At 41.2% G+C, this 18,987-nt stretch overlaps 1 protein-coding gene across 2 annotated transcripts in view; it reads right to left on the minus strand.

The window, feature by feature from the left end:
- The window catches only part of LOC117581484 (teneurin-a), a 111,687-nt gene that overhangs the window by 14,371 nt on the left and 78,329 nt on the right, over positions 1-18,987 (minus strand). For both annotated transcript variants that reach the window (XM_034268727.1, XM_034268726.1), the window contains 4 exons: positions 8,683-8,802; positions 2,805-2,972; positions 2,541-2,733; positions 814-2,198 (listed from right to left, as the gene is read on the minus strand). In XM_034268727.1, coding sequence (XP_034124618.1) covers positions 814-2,198; positions 2,541-2,733; positions 2,805-2,972; positions 8,683-8,802 — 1,866 coding nt within the window. The remainder of the gene's footprint in view (positions 1-813; positions 2,199-2,540; positions 2,734-2,804; positions 2,973-8,682; positions 8,803-18,987) is intronic.

An 18,987-nucleotide genomic window follows, 5' to 3' on the forward strand; every position in this document is an offset into this window, starting at 1 on the left:
ACATAAATATTTAAATACATATGTGCATATGTATAGGATTTTGTATAGAATGATCAAAGGAAAAATCAGACAATGAATTTCCCCAATGTGAGAATTCCAATTAATTTATGGTCACGGTTTCGGATGCCTTCAAAATGGGTTAATAAAGTCAAATAAAGTTAACAGATGTTCACATCGAAACAGGTCCATAGCAACAGCAGGAGAGACAGAAACATAGATATGGTTATAGTTGGCATCGGAAATATTGCGCTGCTCTTGGTGAATTTTTTCCTTTTTATCTCTGTCGCGTGTCTCTGTATATACGTTGCTAACCATCCACCACTGTGTTTGTATTATTCCCGTTGGTCATTGGTGGTAGACATTTTAAAAAATTTGATAAAATCTTTCGACAATATGCAAATAGAGTGGAGCTCACTTAATTGGGTCAAGTACGCACATAAACAAGTCCGAGTGGAGTCAACCCCAGCCCCGCTTCAGTTTTCTATTCCTTTATGTTCTGGTCTATTTAGAAGCGTACCGCGTGCCCCATGCCGCATGCAGCAAAAACTCGAATTGATTCGGAATTGGTCCAGCGGCGGAACTTCGACCACTTTAGCAGTCATATTGACCCACCCAGGACCAATCAATTTTGGATTATTGTTTCAAAACAAACATAAATGTGATAGTCGAGTGCTCCGAGTTTATACGACATCCGTCACTCAGGTTTATGCACTCTACACATTTTTTGTTTGAAATTTAATATTTAGGGATGCATAATCTAAGTCGTGGGTCTCTCTATCCCTACAGATCTTCGTGACTGAGGTGTTTACTTACCCAGTGCCTTCCTGCTTGCCGGCAAAGTATCTCATGTTGCCAGCTGTATCTACAACGCGAATGGAGTTGATGCGACGCGAGTCACTGTCCGCTATGTAGAGATCGCCGAAAGGCGAGAAAGCCATTGCCAGCACGGTGCCTAGGACGTTGTCGATGGCCGTTTTGTTCAAGCGGCTGTCCTGTCCATTGTTATTGCAGTGCAGTGGAGTGCCAGCCACCACGCGTATCTTCATGTCCGAAGTGAGGCGCAGAACGAGGCGGTCGTCGATAAAGTGCAGCGAGCCATCTAAGGGGCTAAGGGCCAGGCCGGTGGGCCACTGCAGCTGCGCTTGGTTGGCAATCAGGGTTCCGGTGCATGGCGCGGGGCTCCAGTGGTTGTGATGTCCATGGTGGCCGATAAGGGTGTGAATGATGCCTTTGGAGTCGACGGCCCGGATGTTAGTGCCATCAGCGATGTACATCGTGCGATCCGCAGCGATGGCCAGTCCCTTAGGGTGTGAGAGTCGCGCCAGTAAGGCTGGCCCGCTGTCGCCGCAGTTGCCTTCGTCGCCGGGGATGCACCGCTGACCGCTGCCTACCACCGGGTCGCTGTTGATGCTCGGGTCTTTAACTTTCTCTAGACGCAAAAGGCGAAGGATTTGGTGGCGCTCTGGGTCGGATATATACAGGTGACCGTCGGCTGGCGATACGGCCAGGTAGTACTGGTACGAGACCTGGGTGGCGCTCAGCTGAAGGATGGTGAATACCTTTCCGTCGGGCGTGATGCGGCGAACCAGGTTGAAGTCACCCACGTAGAGACTGCCGTCGGGGCCAGTGGCCAGAGCGATTGGAGTCAGCAACTTGGCGTCCTTAGCCACCCCGTTGCAGTAGTCTGGACAGTTGAGTGGTCGCTGCAGGCCGGTGCCCATCACCACCTTGACTGTACGCGGGTACTCCTTCATGTGCAACGTGCTGCCGTCGCCTTTCTGCAGGATCCCCTCGTGGAAGTTGTAATGATGATGGATATCCAGCCCCCAGCCGCCAATGTCCGAGATGTCCACGTCGTAGCCCTGTAGCTTAGCCGTCTGAGCTATCCAGACGGGCGTCTGGCAGGTGGTGTGCTGGTAGCCCACCGATATCCGGGCGATCGTCACGCCGTACACCTTTTGGCGGTAAACGTTGCGCTTATTCCAGGCGAATGTGTGGATCAGATTTGGATCTGCCTCGTACGTCTTCACGTGCAGCGCCCCCTCGATCTCCACTCCCACGTGTACATGGGTCAGGGTCTTAGGTATCGTCTCCGAGGTTAGCCGCATGCGGACGATGCTCAGGTACCCTGACGCTTGAGACGACTGGTAGGTGAGGTGCAGGTCCGAGCCGGGTATCTGTATTGACTCCTGAACAATCTGTGGGGCAAACAAAGAGAGCGAGAGAAGGTCATCAATGGACCGCAGTTGGACAGCTGTGAGGGCTGCAATTAAACGTGCCCGAACTTCGTCACAAGCTTAATTAATGTCCTGCAAGGGCTGCCCCTGCTCAGACTGCCAGATGGAAATTTACAATGTCATTAAGGCAAACTTTAAATTAATTAAAACTGCGCGCTGCACCGGGCCAGATGCTGCCATGTCGCTAATTAGAAATGGCATTAGGACAGGAGTCCATAACTCCTAAATAGAGAGACATCCGGCCAGCCGAATGGAGGAGGTGTCCCATCTTTTGAAAGAGGGGAGGGACGCTAGGACACTCACCTGAGTCTCGGCAAAGATAACCCGTTTGCCGGGCATGGCGCCCACGCCATTGGGCATCCAGGTGCTGATCAGCTGGGGTCGTAGCTTCTCGTGGTCGTGGTCCATGCACACCTTGCTGGCATCATTGGCTTCATCCGCCGTGTGGTAGTGGATGGAATTGAGGAAAGTCAAGGCCGGATTTAGGGGTGCCACCCTGGAAACACAAGCACAAAACCAAAACATCGATTAGATTAATTCTCCTGCAGATTCCTTTCTGCGACTTACTTTATGTTTCGACTGGTGGTCTCGTCGTCATCGCTCAATTGCATCTGGACGGGAGGCAAAACGACTATGCGGTTCCAGGGCACAAACACGGTGCGCGTCAAAGGGCGGAATGGCGATCGCTGGAACTGTAGGGTGACCGCTCCCCCGCCATTAACGAGAACATCAAACCTGAGAAATTTTCGGATACATTAAGATTGGCTTTGGAATTAAAAGGAGTACGCAATTAGTAATAAAATTGGAGGCAAGCATGCCATTTATAAATTTAATCAAGTTCACTCAAACCCATTAAATGACATCCAGACTTGGTGGTGGAGTTTGGATGGAATTCTGGCCGGATACTCGTAATACCTCAAGTGTTTGTTGGAAATTGTTGTCACGTGTTAGCCGCTTTAAATATAATGATGGCGATTCCCAGGCCGCCGCCATTGTTGCTGAAGCAATTTAAAATTCCAGCAGCGGGGCAAAGGAGACGTTAAACAGCACCAACTTGCACAGAAAAAAAACAAGAACAAGAGTAGATCTCGACAGGAGAAGACGCGACAGGAGAAGACGAGACAGAAAACAGAGGCCAGACAAAAAACAAGGTGGAAGAGGAGATAATTTTGGGAGAAACTTCCAGGCAATACTTTTTTAATATGTATTTAAGTATTGCGATTGTAAACTATGCTTGTAGCGTGAGATAGTCGTATAAAAGACATACCACGGAAACAAATACAGACAGCGGAGTTAAAGTTTGCTTTAAGTTTTCCTGCACTGGTGTTGCCTCAGGGTTGTAATTAACGACATAGCTTAAAACAGTAAATCTCCACCATTTAAGGGGTGACCAATGCGGGTCATAAACGAAGCCATAAACCTGGACAGCGTTAACACAGAGTGGCAGAAAAAAATAAGGGAAAAAAGAAACAGAGGATATTCTGTAATATTTGTTACAATTTTTGCTAATTTAATTTTAGTGTTTTCCTCGTTTTCCAGCACAACTGCTGTTGTGGCTGCCATAATGGCAGACGGGCATATGTGTATGTACATATGTACATTTGTAGATATGTATGCTATCACACACAACCATACACACAAAGACACACGCTGATACACAGTTCGCTGTGGCTGGGTATTGCATACATTCAGGCGCGCATTCATTCATTTGTAATTGAATTGGATTTTATGAGCCTGACCAGAATATTGGGGTGTGTGGCGGTGCACCGCGGTGGTGGGGAAACCATTTAGCGGAGGCAACAACCAAAAAACATATAACACTCACACACACGCATGGACGGGAGTATTATGAAGTGAATGAGAGAGACACAGAACAAGATTCTAATGACAAAACGTATGCAACAAAAAAATGCCAACCACAATCCCCTTCAGCACAATATAATGACTTTAATTACCGTTGTTACTATGAATCAGCAACAATCTACAATGCATGTCAGACAACAACATGAAAACCTATGAAAAATCATAGAAAAAACTAAAAGAGAGCAATGGAAAATCCGACAAAGCAATGAGAACGTCAACACATAAGGGGAAGAATAATGGCAATTTGGAACAGGGGCAATGAGAACAATAAAAAGTTATCGGAAAACTGATTTTTTTTAATTTTGTTACAATATTCTCGATTAAGACAGGTATTAAAAAGGTGTTTGTGAGTTTGAAATTAAAAAATTGACCTCATAAAATGTTTAATGGCTAGTTTTTTAACAAGTCCAATGTAGTAACAACGTAATTTCAGCCGACAACAGGAGTAGCAAAGCCAAAAGACAGAGACAAGAAAGCAGACAGGAATTAAATAACAACAAAGTTGTCATAATAAATAGAAGATGAATAATATATGTACGCCACAATTACAAATGGAAGCAGCGGCACCACCTGTAGAAACCAAGTTGAAAATCTGCAGTTTTTAGTTTCGTACTGATTTCGAAAGCTGTCGCCGAGACACGATCGGTTTTAAGCAACGAATTTTCATATATTGGTTCATATATGTATGTATGTGTCTATGTACATATGTACATACACTGTATGTATGTAATATGAAATTCGAATGGGGAAAACCAAACGCATTTTATTTCCTGAAAATGATCATATTTTACTTAATAACGAGAAGGGACGTGAGAGAAGCTTCTTACGAGTTACAACTTTTATACCCGGTACTCAGTACTACATCTGTACCTTAGCGGTTTTTGTCAAATTTTAAATTTTTTCTTCATCTGTCATCTACATCTAAAACACTTCTCACGCCAACACGCTGCTTTAGCTCGCCCCCCTTCCCTTGACCCACACACTGTAGACTCACGGCAGTGGCAGAGACGCGGCAGAGGCAGCGGCTCTAGTAAGACAAGAGCTGCTGGGTTTAGCCACTGCAAATTAGCTTATTCATTATGGCTATAAAAATAATCCAAGGGGATCCCAATTCGGTTATTTGATAGATATGGTCCTTCCCTACGGAATGGCGTTTTTAGTTTTCTTTTATCTTAAAAATTTTAGTTTTGGGAGGTTTTAGTTCTTTTGCGGGGGCGAAAGGGCGGGGCTCATTTTTAAAATACACTTGTAATAGTGTGAGCATACAGAAGTTTGGACGCAAAAATTTGTTGGCTCTTGCTTTTATGGTCTCTGAGATCCAGACGAACAGACGTACAGACGGACAGACATGGCGCAATCGACTCGGCAATTGATGCTGATCAAGAATATATATACTTTATGGGGTCGGAAACGTTTCCTTCTGTGCGTAATATACATTCACTTTGTGCACAAATACAATATACCCTATTTACTCTTTAAGTCCCGGGTATAAAAATGGGTAGATGTTAGGTTAAGGCAGCTACCGTTGCACTATGGTCCCAATGACCACTTTTCTTGGCCAAAAGGTAATTTTTAAAAGTTAAAACCAAGACGTGGGTTTTGGAGCTCTGTATTAGAAAAAGAATGACCATTAAAGTTGCGTACCAGAAATTTGCATATATGGCGCCATTATTAAAAAGCACGTGCAGTGAAAATGTGCCAGTTTTATTACTGTTTTAAATGTCTCATAAATTAAAAAATATTAACTGATCCAATTTTTTTGATGCATTTTATTCAGTTTTTTTTCTACGTGCTTTCTAATGTGAGTGGTATCTAGTAGTTGGCGATGTCTTCGTAATTGTATGCTAAAGTGAGGCCTTCAAAATGTATCAGTTCGTAGTACAAAGTAATTTTTGAAAAAGGTTTTTTTAATAGAGTCCCACCTAGTCCCACCTTAAAACCTATTGTGTGTCGTAGAGCAATAAATGATTGTTAAAATGTATATAGTCAGAAATGCCACATTTGACCACAACTCTTACAATTTGCATTTATAGATCATAACCTCAAATGAGAAATGTCAATGTTTTTTTGCCGTTTGGAACACAATGTAGAAGAAAATTGTGAAGTAGGGTGCCATTTTGCATTGCATTTAAGCCACAGTATTATCACTAGCTATTTTGGAGGGCTAGAGTTTGAAATCCAGTGCTATATTGGTTTATAATGGAAACTCCCATAGAGAATGCTTTGTGGGAGAAAACATTCGATTATCTTGGATTTTTAAGCTGTTTTAATTGGTGCTATGACTTTTTTATAGAATCTTGCATATCTAAATATATTCCGATCCTTATTTTGCTTTGCATTTTGAGAAAAAAAATAAAAATTTATTTTTTCTTAAAAAAAGGCGATGCCACGCCAATTTTCTCAAAAAACATGCCCCTTGCCATTCTTAACTAATAGCAAAAAACATCAAAATATCTTATTTCGTTCGCGAGTTATTAATTTAGGAAAACAAAAGTGGTCATTGGGACCATAGTGCGTTGTGGTAAAAACTGAGAAAAATATTTTACGGAATGGGGTTGAAGGTATGACCAGGAACACAGGCGACATACACATGTACATATGTATCTATTTTACAGCCAGGCAAGGCATCGCTTATTTGGCCATTGGGCTAATGAGAAATTACGGTCGCATTTACTCGTTTGTTAAAAATAATCTCCGAGAATATGTGTTGTGTACGGAGTCTGTGACTGGTCCATATACATACATAGATATGGTTGTCTACTGGTGTATGTGTATATGCACATATGTATGTATGTATATATGCACATATGTATGTATGTGTATACTTGACTGTTTGCACAGACTAATGCGAGTGTGTGAGAGATTGAAATAAACAAAGTCCGTCCCTGGGAGTAAACACAAATAATCATCAGACAGTTGGAGCTCTGCGTCCGTCTGTCTGTTGCACAGATTTTGTTCGTGAGGCATGCTTCTGCTCCTTCTGCTTGGTCTTTATAAAATAAGGGAAGAACGGGTGCGAAATGTTTATTTAAATTGGCCAACACACACATGGAAGAAACGCTTACACAAAAAGGAAAAGAAAATGCCATAACAGCAGGTGAGAGCAAACAATGATGCTGATGGCAGCAAAAGGAAATCCTTTTCCACCCCACACCCCCAATACCCCACAAAAGAATGGAGAAAAGTAACTGCAACAATATTTATATTAGATATATTGGATTGCCCACTGGCTGCCACTGCATTTCCATCCAAATGGGAAAATACCCATACTCGTGCTCCTTCTCTCATCTTTTGTGTGTTTTTGATGGGTTCAATTAGAGAACTATACATAACTAATTTTAGTTCCTGTTTCTTTGGCTGGAAAGCAATTCATCCAAAATGTCACATGATTGAAACTAATGTGTTTCCAGCTAGGGCAGTCCGGACGTTTGGCCCGGCCTATACTTTGCGACTGGCGGCCAATCTGTCACTTATTATGGCTTTAAATATCCTAACAACTTGTGCAAGATTGGTAACAGCAGCAGCCTGAAGAAGTTTCCGAGTTCTGACGCAAGGCGAGATCAAAGAAAAATAATTATTTAAAAATTTGATGGTGCGCCGTTGCCTGGTAGCTTTATAATTGTTGTTTCTTGTTTGTTTGGTTTTGGTGTATCAGCTGCTTACTAACGTCATGTGCAAATTCCATCATCAGAAATGTAATCAAGACTAAAAACTCGACCAGCCAAAAACCAGGTCGGATAATGGGATCTATTCATCCATAAGTAATTTGAATATATCAAAAACGAACGAGAAGGGACGTGTGAGACTTTTCTCACTCCAACATGCTCTTTTAGCTCGCCCTCATCCCCTGGAGCCACACACCACACGAAGCAGAGTGTGGAATGAGAGAATGTGCAACAAATATAAACAGCTGCAGGACGGGGTGGGTTTAGCCACTGCAAATTAATTTCTTCATTCTGGCTATAATAATGATCCAATCAGATCCCAATTCGGTGATCTGATAGATATCGTCATTCCCTATGGAATGTTTTCTATTATCTTCAAAATTGTAGACACAGCAGATTTTCGCTCTTTGCGAGAGCATACGGCCATCTGGATGCCAAATTTGGTGGGTCCAGCTTTTATAGTCTCTGAGATCGAGGCGCTCAACAAGACAGGCGGACACACAGACATGGCTAAATCGACTCGGCTAATGATGCTGATCAAGAATATATATACTTTGTGGGGTCGGAGTAAATGTATGTATTGTTGTAAATGAACCGCTCCCTTCTTTGTGTTAAATTTGTTCCGCAAAAACACAACATTTACAACAATACATACATTTACTCTTTGAGTACCGAGTATAAAAATCGCCGGTTTTCGTGAAGCTTCCATCTTGTCAGAGACAAGCCCAAAACAATTTGTGTAGCTTTACGGAAATTTGGAGGATGATCTTCAGTATATATGTACATTATATTTTATATTTATAAAAATAGTTTTATATATGTATGTACTTCATACGTATGTACTTCCCGGGTAATAGTACCCTTGTTTAATTATTTATTTAATTTAAAGAACGGATATATTAATAGATTGTACTTACCAACCTCCTTGGCGGGTTAGGGTGAACCCGAAGCGTGAGTCTCTATCTACAGAGACACGAATGCCGACAATGCCAAGTCCCTGAGGAGTGATCACCTGTCCACGCATCACAGACACACGACTGTAAGGATGTGTCAAAAGTCCATGGCGAAGATTTTTTGGATAGGAGAGTTTCGGTATTATTTGGATGTGGAAAGATAGAAATTTATCTTTTAGAATCATTTAAATTTATGTATTTCCATTGGATTTATTTTGTTTTTATTTTATATATACTTTTTTCTTTTATTTCAAATTTGAGGTTTGTGAATGATGAAATCATAGAATTTAAAAGTGAAAAAACATCGAATTATTATGGTATGTAGTTTTGGTAGCTATGTATTATCGGATTAACGGATTAACTTGGGGATACAAATAAACGATTTGATTGATTTTCTTTGCCTCTAAGACAAACCGAAGAAACTCAAGGTATGGTATGCAATAATATGAATAAATATTTATATAAAGATATTTAAATTATTGTATCTGTTTTCTTGGTACGAGAATGCATATGTATAGGTCTAGATATATATAGTATACGAGTATATGTATGTATAGATAGAGAGAAAGAGAAATATTGTGTCAGGCAGGGTGGGTGGGGGTTTTAATGGAAATGAGTGAACCTTGTCACATGAGCAAGTAGTAGAAGTGCGTTCTGTACATTGTATCTGTGTCTGCATATATATCTTTGTCTACGTGTTTGCGGAGTTTTTTATAGGACAATCTCAAAGCGTTTTTCTGGCGGGCGATAACTCAGATAATGAAAGTTGGATGTGTACGTGAATGTGAATGTATTGTGGAACTACATGAATGACCAACAATCGACTGCCGAAAGAATAAATGGATGCCAAAGGAGGGGAGAATAAGTACCAGCATGGTGCCCGTACTTCCCCTGCATCATCTGGTTTTTATAGGAATGGAAATAGGAATGGGAGTGAAAGTCCAAATGATAGATTTGATAAGTTTGCCTGTATTCTGAGACGATCTTAAGATATTCAAGGAGCTGTGCGATTAAAGGAGGACTGTTTTCGGTTTGAGAACTTATATTCGTTGGTGATCTGAAGAAAAATGGGCAGCAAACAAAACAGCAGCAAAACCATTTCATTGGAAAGCAACAGGGAATATTTCTTATCGTTTCATATCAGAAAAGAATGTCATTGCTGTTTTCTACAGCTGCAAGATCTTTTTGATCTAATTATTAAGCTTTGAGATCGACAAAAATTTGCTGCATCTTTAGCGATATAATTTGTGTGTGATATTTTATCTTTATGGCTTAATATGTTAAAGGTTATCGTATAAATGTAAGCTAATTCTATCTATGAATATATCGGTAATTCGATAAGAAGGTTTGTTATGGACAGCCCGATTAATAACCATCAATGGCTCACCGCAGTCAGCTAAGAAGTCAATTTTTTCCATCAGAGAATTTAAATTGACATGCACTTGATTATAATCAATTATAATATTCAATAAAAAGAATTTATTATTTTATTTGTGAAATTTCTTTCAAATGTTTGATAGTTGCGGCTAGTGATAACTGTACCAAAGATAATTGAGAGAATAAAATTAAAACGCTGAATCTATAAGATAAAAGTTACAATTGTAAATAAAAACAGGAGGGACGTGTGAGACGCTTCGTATGCGTCACAGCTTTTATACCCGTTACTCCGTCAGTATATCTGTACTTTATTGTTTTTATTTTTGAATTTTACATTTAAAATTTTTTCTGCATGTACATCTACATTACTTCTCACGCCAACACGCTCTTTTAGCTCGCTCCCAGAAAACTGCACGAAGCAGAGTATGGAATGAGATAATATACAAAAAATAAAAAAGCTGCTGGACGGAGCCTCTGCTATGATAATGGCTATGATAATGATATAATCTAGTCTCAATTCGGTGACCTGATAGATATGGTCATTCCCTACGGAATTTTTAGATTTCTCTTATCTTCAAAATTGTGGATACAGCAGATTTTTTCCCTCTGTGGGGGCGGAAATACACTGGTATCAGTGTGAGCATAGAGCAGTCTGAAGAACAAGTTTTGTGGCTCTAGCTTTTACAGTCTCTTAGAACTAGCCGACAAACAAGACGGACGGACGGACGGATAGACAGACAGATATAGACTTGGCTATTGATGCTGATCAAGAATACACATACTTTATGGGGCCGGAAACGTTTCCTTCTGTGCGTTACATACAACCGTTAGTCGCACAAACACAATATACCCTATTTACTCTTCGAGTACCGGGTATAAAAAGCATGTGGCGGGTCACACTTTGGCCTTAACTCTTAACTGTTAATGTACAATATCATTGAATTGTCAATCGGCTGTAATGCGATACTCTTCACGGAGTGAATAGGTGGGGTAAGTACCCTTGGAAGATGTCTGTGGTAGTCTCACAGTATAATTTACATTTGCATTTCCATTTAATGAGCACTCCTCCCAAAGCAAACCATAATAACCCTAGCGGAGCTGGTTTCGGCAGATGGCGTCCTTTCTCCTTTCTCACAAAAGTCGAAGGGCTGCATGTCGCAGAAAGAGACAACAATGAATTGCTATCCGATTTCAAGTTTGCCAATTTATTATGAGTAAAGTCAAGAGAAGGGAGCACATGAAATGTGCTTTATATTTTCAATGGATGCTAGGGGTGCTACAAATATACTTATAGAAAACTAAAATGGTTCTTGAGTCGACACTGGAGCTGAATGGCAAACCTTGAAAGAAAATGCCGCAGTGAGTCATGGACAGGATACGACAGTATGGGACAGGGTAGGGCCAGCAAAAATGGCCAAGGATATCGGAAACTGGCGCAATTGTTTACACTATTTACTGTAGAGTTTAGGAGAATTTAGGAGAAAACCTTCTCCAATTAGAAAGAGTTCCAACGACGACATCATGTAAATAGTGTTGGGTCCGAGACAGGACTGCAGTTGGCCCCTTATAATTAATTTCACTTTCTTGCTCACTCTTTCCCTCAGGCTTCGTTCCGTTCATCTCTATGGATGCTTGCTGTTGCTGATGACCTCCCATATCCAAGAGACCCAAGACACATTTTCTGGCAACCCCCATATCTTTCCCGCCCATCCTCCTTACTTTTGTGTGTGCGAGCATGGGTGTACATAAACACATAATGTACAGTACATGGGTCAGAATTTTATGTGCACTGTTGCAATTTTATTAGGGAAGGTCTGGGGAACGGTTAATCCGCTTGCAATTCCTGAACAGTGGCCAACTTCTTCACATACTTTTAATTGCAATTGACCAAGTGGAGGCCAAAAGACGAATCCAGCTCAACTTTTTCTCTCTCTTTTTCTCACTGTGAAACGTCTACATCCACAGCCCATCTCTTTCAATATAGCGTCTCCATTGTCGTTCAATTTCTGTTCACTTTCCACCACTTTCGTTCACTTTTGCTGCTTCAATTCGATTCAATAAAGCAACATTTTATTTGAAATCAAACCGAGAAGCAAATTACACGTGTGTAAGTATCCCTATGTCAGAGTGTGTGCGTTTTTGCGACTATAAGTGCATGTGTATTCCAATTCATTGAAGTGGTGAGTGCCATTGATTTTTATTTCGCATTTTATTCGTTTCGTTTCACTTCTTATTTATTTGATTTATTTGAACTGGTTGGCTTCGCTTCGCCCTTTCGACTCGTCTCGTTTCGGATTGAATTGGTTTCATTTCGTTATGAGAGGCGTTTTTCTTTGATTTTTTGACTATCGAAATGTGCATCACAACAACCTGCCACAATATTACGTGCTGCAACTGGTCCTCAGAGCGGTGGGGTTAGAAAAACTAATTGAAAGTATTAAACAAAAAATATGAGTGTAAGTGGCAGTGTTTCCCCGAAAAATAGTTTGAAAATCGGTCCGCTTGGGTTCGAGTGTGTGAATCCAAACGAGTTCACTAACACACAAATAACATAGAGGAATCGGTTCTTGAATCCGGCTTCGAGCTTATGGAATTCGTTCGGCTTATAATTTTACTTTTGCATGTTATTAACTTGCCCAACACACACACTTTTATTTAATCTAAACGAAATTAAAATTCTGGATACCAGCGAAAGATATCAAAGACTTGAAGAAAACGAGGCCAATATAATCTCCTTCGTTTATTGTACGACTACTTGTTTCTTTTCGCATAGTCAAACATGTGAGAGTTCGATGATCTTCTTTTATTTAACTTTATTCTATTTCTTTCCACGATTTGTCTCTTTCGATGCTCCTTTTAGAATCGAGCGTCGATCTACAAAATTTTTATGTAGCCGTCCAATTAGGAATTATACTCATCTACTTGGGTTGTCAAATTGACAGATATGGGTCAGATATGGTTATCCTACCACAAACACACAATACGACCACCCCTCCCCACGGCCTCTTTCAATCAGCCCACCATCATCAGCGATGGCCACTCAAAATGATGTTGCAATAAAGTCATTTAGCAAAGGAATAAAAGGAGATTGAGGTTTCAGGAAAAGCAATCGGGGGACTACCGCTACGCTGAGAGAGACCCCAATGAAGTTAAAACAATTCCACAATAAATGTCCACCTTCCGCCTAATCGTCAATGCCATGAATGAGCAATAAACGCGACGACAAAGGAGGCCAGGGCCGAGATTAGGATCCGAGGCAGGAATGAAAGAAGGATGAGAGCGAAGATGCGAAGTAGGACTGGGACTAGGAGACTCTGTACCAGGACGAGACATTGTCACCTCTGCACCTTTTTTGTCAAAAGTGCACTTCCATTATTAGCGGGGAGCGGAGGTGGCCGTGAGGGCTGAAAAATATGAGAATATCGCGCATAAGGGAAGTGCATTTAATTTCTTGCTTTTTTGAGCTCTGGCAGACCCGTCAGAAGGAGGCATGGAATGGGTGGATTTGTGCTCATTCATGAAGCAGCTGCCTTTCATTAATTTTCACCCCGAGCCAAACACAGAAAGTGGGGGCGTCTCCGTCTCCATCGTCATCGTGGTCGTCTTCCCCTCATAAAAACTGAGCACGACTTAGCATGACTTTTGTGCATACAAAACCGTCAGCGTCAGCGCCAGTGCCAAGCCAAAAGCAGCAGCAGTACAAAAAAAAATGATATAATTTTAATTTGGCTTTATTTTCATGACGCCCACGACGGGCAGGCCAGGGGAGCAGGATTCCAGAGCTAAAGCCAGAGCCAGAACCAGTTCGAAAGATGCTTCTGAAACAAAGCCAAAGCTGTAGGCAAAGTGGTTTGAGAAGGAGCCTGGGCCTGGGAGCTGAGTGGTTCGCTTTATGTTCATTTAGCCTGAAACAGTTTTTGAAAAATTTTTCAGCAATGCACCGACGACGACGACATCAACGAAGAAGAAGAACCCTGGGCCACACATTTCTTTTGCGCTTTTGTAACCACGATTAATGTGCTTTATGTGGCGACAGCCAGGGATGGGAATTGGAAACGGGACTGAGACTATGACTCGGGGATATGGGCATGGGACTGTAGCATAAGGGTTTTACGGATGCACTCTTACACGCTTTGTGCGTGTTTGGATGGCTGATGAAATGTTTCCTGCACTTTTGCTATGTTATTTGTATACATCTTTCACCCTTATTCATTAAAAGGTACATAAAATAAAGCAAAAAGAAATACAGTAGCGAGTGAAGTGGGATACAGGGGAGCTGTTCAAACGGTAAGGAAAGTACAGGTGGAAGTGTCCAGAATTGTTGCATTTTCACCTCCTATTTTTTTCCTGAAGTGGTCTTATGTACATACATATGTAAATATTTAAATGAGTATGAATGGTACATATGAGTATTTCGAAAAGGTGTAGCACACTGGATTATTTCAGTACTTTTTATGGAAGATCGATCACATTTGACCTGTCATTCAGGGCTGCTGTTGTGTCTCTCCTGCCCATTGTAAAAGTTCCAACGAAGTGAATGATGAAAGGAGAGCTCCATATTATAAATAAATAGCAGCTGCCGGGCAGAGGGCCCACTCGTCGGTGGAGGATGATAGGCGTGTGAATACATTTGGGTCTGGAAAGAGGAAACACACAAAGCAGCGCCGCATGCTGCATGCGTTTGGAAAAGTTTGAATAGAATTTTTAAGTTTCCATTTACCAACACTGGCGAACACACACAAACAAAAAAGCAGTCGCGCCGACCGATAAGAGAGAGAAGGAGAGAAAGAGTGACAGAGCGAGCAAAAGCAAGCCTTTAGTAGCGTGTAATTTGCACTTTGTAAATTTGCATAAAAGCTGCAAACAGAGTAGCAGGGAAGGGGCCTGGAATAAGTCCAAGATAGAGACGATATGCAAATGCCATACAATGTGTCGTCGCTAAGCGTAGGCTATGTTGATGAAGGGGTGCAGGGTTTCCACCAAGTGCCTGCATAAAATGTCATTCATTGGCTTCAACATTTCAATTTAGTTTAGGTTTTGGCAGCATTTTTATTTTCGTTCGTGTGTTGCGGCTCTCCTTTCGCTCAATTCCCATACTCGTACGCCTTATCATATTTCCGTTTTATTCCATTCAGTTTCGTTTCGTTTCCGCTTGCATCTGCATCTGGACGGGGAATTAGCTATGGCGCCACCTGGCGGATAATGCCTTGAGCATACATATGTACATACATGTGGGATAGGTTTATTTAAGGGATAGTTTATTGAGTGATTAAATGTATTATATTAACATATTCTAACGGCTTATGCAATTACTATTATTATCCGATCTCTGCTCTCTGCTCTTTTTGGGTGCTCCGCGCTTGTATACTGAGCTAGCCTTCTTACATATGTACATATATGTACATATATCGTGCCTTCCACACATATTGGCTGTTAAATTTGATTCACACAAAACAAAGTCGTCTTTTTCACTGCTGCCCTCCCAGGAAAAATGGGAGGGAAAGGACACAGAAGTAGGGTCGGGAAACACACAAAGAGCAAAAGTGTATCCAAAAGAGTCGTCCGCTAGATGATTAGAGTCGTTCTAATGAAACGTATCGCTTTTTTATCGATTTCCTGACAGCAAGAAGTATGAGCAGAATGATAAATTAATACAAACGAGTAGGAACGTGTGGGACGCTTCGTATGCGCCACAGCTTTTATACCCGGTACTCAGTCAGTATATCTGTACCTTATTGTTTTTATTTTCGAATTTAACATTTTACATTTTTTCTGCATGAACATACATCTAGATCACTTCCCACGCCAACACGCTCTTTTAGGTCGTCCCCCTCCTCTAGAGCCACACAGTGCACGAAGCAGAGTGTGGATCGAGATATTGCACAAAAAATTAACAAAGCTGCTGGAAGGGGCGGGCGTCGCCACTGCTTCATTCCGGATGACATAATGATTTAACCTGATTCCAATACGGTGATCTGATTCCCTACGAAATGTCATTTAGTTTTCTCTTATCTTCAAAATTGTGGATACAGCCGTTTGTGGAGGCGAAACTTTGAAATACATTTGTAACAGTGTGAGGTTGGATGCAAAACTTGGTTGGCCTATCTGTTATGATGTTCTCTATGTCATATGATCTAGGCGCTCATTAGGACGGACAGACGGACGACAGACAGGCATGGCTATAACGACTCGGCTATTGATGCTGATCAAGAATACACGTATATACTTCTTGGGGTCGGACACCTTTCTTCTGTGTGCTACATTTTTTTTTACCACAAATACAATATACTCTATTTATCTAAGCAGGCGTCCGACCGATTCATACATACATTTGATGTATGGTATGATGATATGTACATGTGTTTCAACTGTATGTACTATGTGGTATATGGTATATGTATATGGTATGTACAAACATACATTTATGTTTCTACATAATCATCTGCATCTATTTGAAGATTGAAGAATTAAATTTCCCTTTGTTTCAATCCGATCCTAAGACCTAGAGTTTATATGTTAGGCTACCTACTCCTTCTTTTACTATTTATCGCTATTCTTCACATAATTCCTGAAAAGGTGCTGGTGGCGGTTTTACTGGGGCCTTCCTCCATTTTATACTGCAATCAAAACACTTTTCATCAACTTTTGTCGCAACGGCCGCATGCAATGTTGTAATGGTAATGGCAAAAGCCAGCGCTGCCCACCAGTTTCTCATGCCAGTTGGACAGCCAACAAAATGGCACACAGCCTATACATATATTTTATAGTTATATTAAGCCATTACAGAGCTGCACCGTGGCACCAACCTATACTATGAACCCAATCCTTCCGTTCCCTTCCGCATAAAAACAAGTGAAAAAGAGAGCGAGAACGAAACCCACTTTTGTAGTTTTGCAGTTCGCTCTTCACTTTAATGCGGTGCTCGACCCTCAAAACAATAACGAAAACTTAAGCCCAGGCCGAAGGGTGATGGAGATCCCCCGGAAAACCACCAAACCCTATTTCAAAGTTATGACTGCCGCAGGGGGTGGGGGTGCCGTTAAGGTAGTAGACGCTACCGCTCCGCTGGCTCCGATCTCGCTCTCTCTTGTGTTTTGAAACGATTCGTCGCAGGCCATTAAAAATGGAGTGGAGACCGCAATGCAACGAGCTCTCTATATCCTTTTAGTCCCCTGTAGTCCATGCCCTCCTTTACCATATTCCTCACAGCCTAAATAGATGTGGTGCATGCGTGTATTTTCTCTGTCTGTACAAAGACATAAATATATCTAATCTCACATAAAAGTAATTACTTTCAGCTGCCGTTGTTGTTATCGAAAAATATTAAATTATATTGAGTGCACACACACACACTCAAATATGTCTAATACATATGTATGTCTCTCTATACAGCACATGGGAAATGGCCGCGAATCCTGCGATTGTTGAAGCCGTCGACCGCAGACTATAGCTATGTATGGCAAAATACAACTCCTCTCTTTGTTAATTTTCCTTCGTCTCTATATCCTTCCATTTCCCGCCCCCCCCCCCACCCCTTTCTCACTATCTCTCTCATTTATATATAAATATATATAAATATTTATATACACACGTTTGTATTTATGTATTATATCCTCACAACGTTTTTATTTCACTTTTTTCCCCACTTCGGATGACATGCGAGATTGGCTTTAAGTTTTTGATGTATACATGTATACATGGAGATTATGACTGCGCTGATCGTATTTGGAGCTGGCCAGAACTGTTCATTACACTTCATTTTATACCTTTTTTAGAAGTAACGGTTTGTTTTTTCATATAACTTAAGTATCATCTAAGAAATTTTAAAGAACTTAGTTAATCTGAATGATAAGCCGATTAATGCTTATTATGGGTTTAGCTTAACGTCTTGGAAATATTGAGCATTAAAATGCAAAAATTAGATTTTTGTGTGGCACTTTTACCGAAATTATGACTTTAAAAACTTAAAAACTATAATTTTCATTGTAAATTTGTCGTTTTCGCAAGGGTATGCTGTCTTCTATACGATAGCGCAGCCGAGCCTAATGATGATGATAGAAACATCCACAACAACAATGGATGAAAGATGGTCTTGTTTCTATATTTATATACGATACACGCATGAGTTTAGATGCTTGGGATGTTATATTCTATAAATATTAGAAAAAGTTATGATGGAAAAACTGGTTGCTGTTAGTGTTGGTTGAGTGTAAGTATGATTTGTCAACCATTTATGTTTCCTTTTCTCCGCAAAAGATCAAGGATCAAACGATTACGAACCCCAAAAGGAGTAGAATATAGCAGGAAAAGGGATTCCACTTTCATTGCTTTACACTCTCCACAGCATCCACTTGATGTATTCTGGCAAGTTGACACTAATCAGTTTAGCTATAGCCCTAACGCAGGAAACTGGATTTGCATACACAAATGTGTCCGACTTGTGGTGCACACACACAAACACACACAGAAGAGAGACGAAAGAGGAGGAGAGAGTTTTTAGGGAGAGAATAAATTGAAAGAGTAGCAGGGAAACCACTTAAACGGGAAACCGGCCACACCTCACCAGTCCGTCAGCAGGCCGTTGGAGTCAACTGGCCTAGATCCTTGAACGTACTTCTTCAGAGTGAAACAAGAAAAGACACCAGCATTTCCTCCGTAGCACTGCTCCTCCTCCCTTTAAGTTGTTGGACAAAACAAAATGAAAGCCAAAACAGGAAGTAATCTATAGTAGCTCCGCCATTGTTTAATGTTTAATTTTTAGACATCGTTGCTTCATCGTCCGCCAGCCAACTTTCGACTTCATTCAAGTGTTCGTTCTGGTTATGGCTGCTTCCTGCTACTGCCACTTCCTTTAGCACTCTCGCCTCGCCTACTTTTGGGCCACTCCTCTTC

Source organism: Drosophila guanche, unplaced genomic scaffold (genome assembly GCF_900245975.1).
Source record: "Drosophila guanche unplaced genomic scaffold, DGUA_6, whole genome shotgun sequence".
NCBI lineage: Eukaryota > Metazoa > Arthropoda > Insecta > Diptera > Drosophilidae > Drosophila > Drosophila guanche.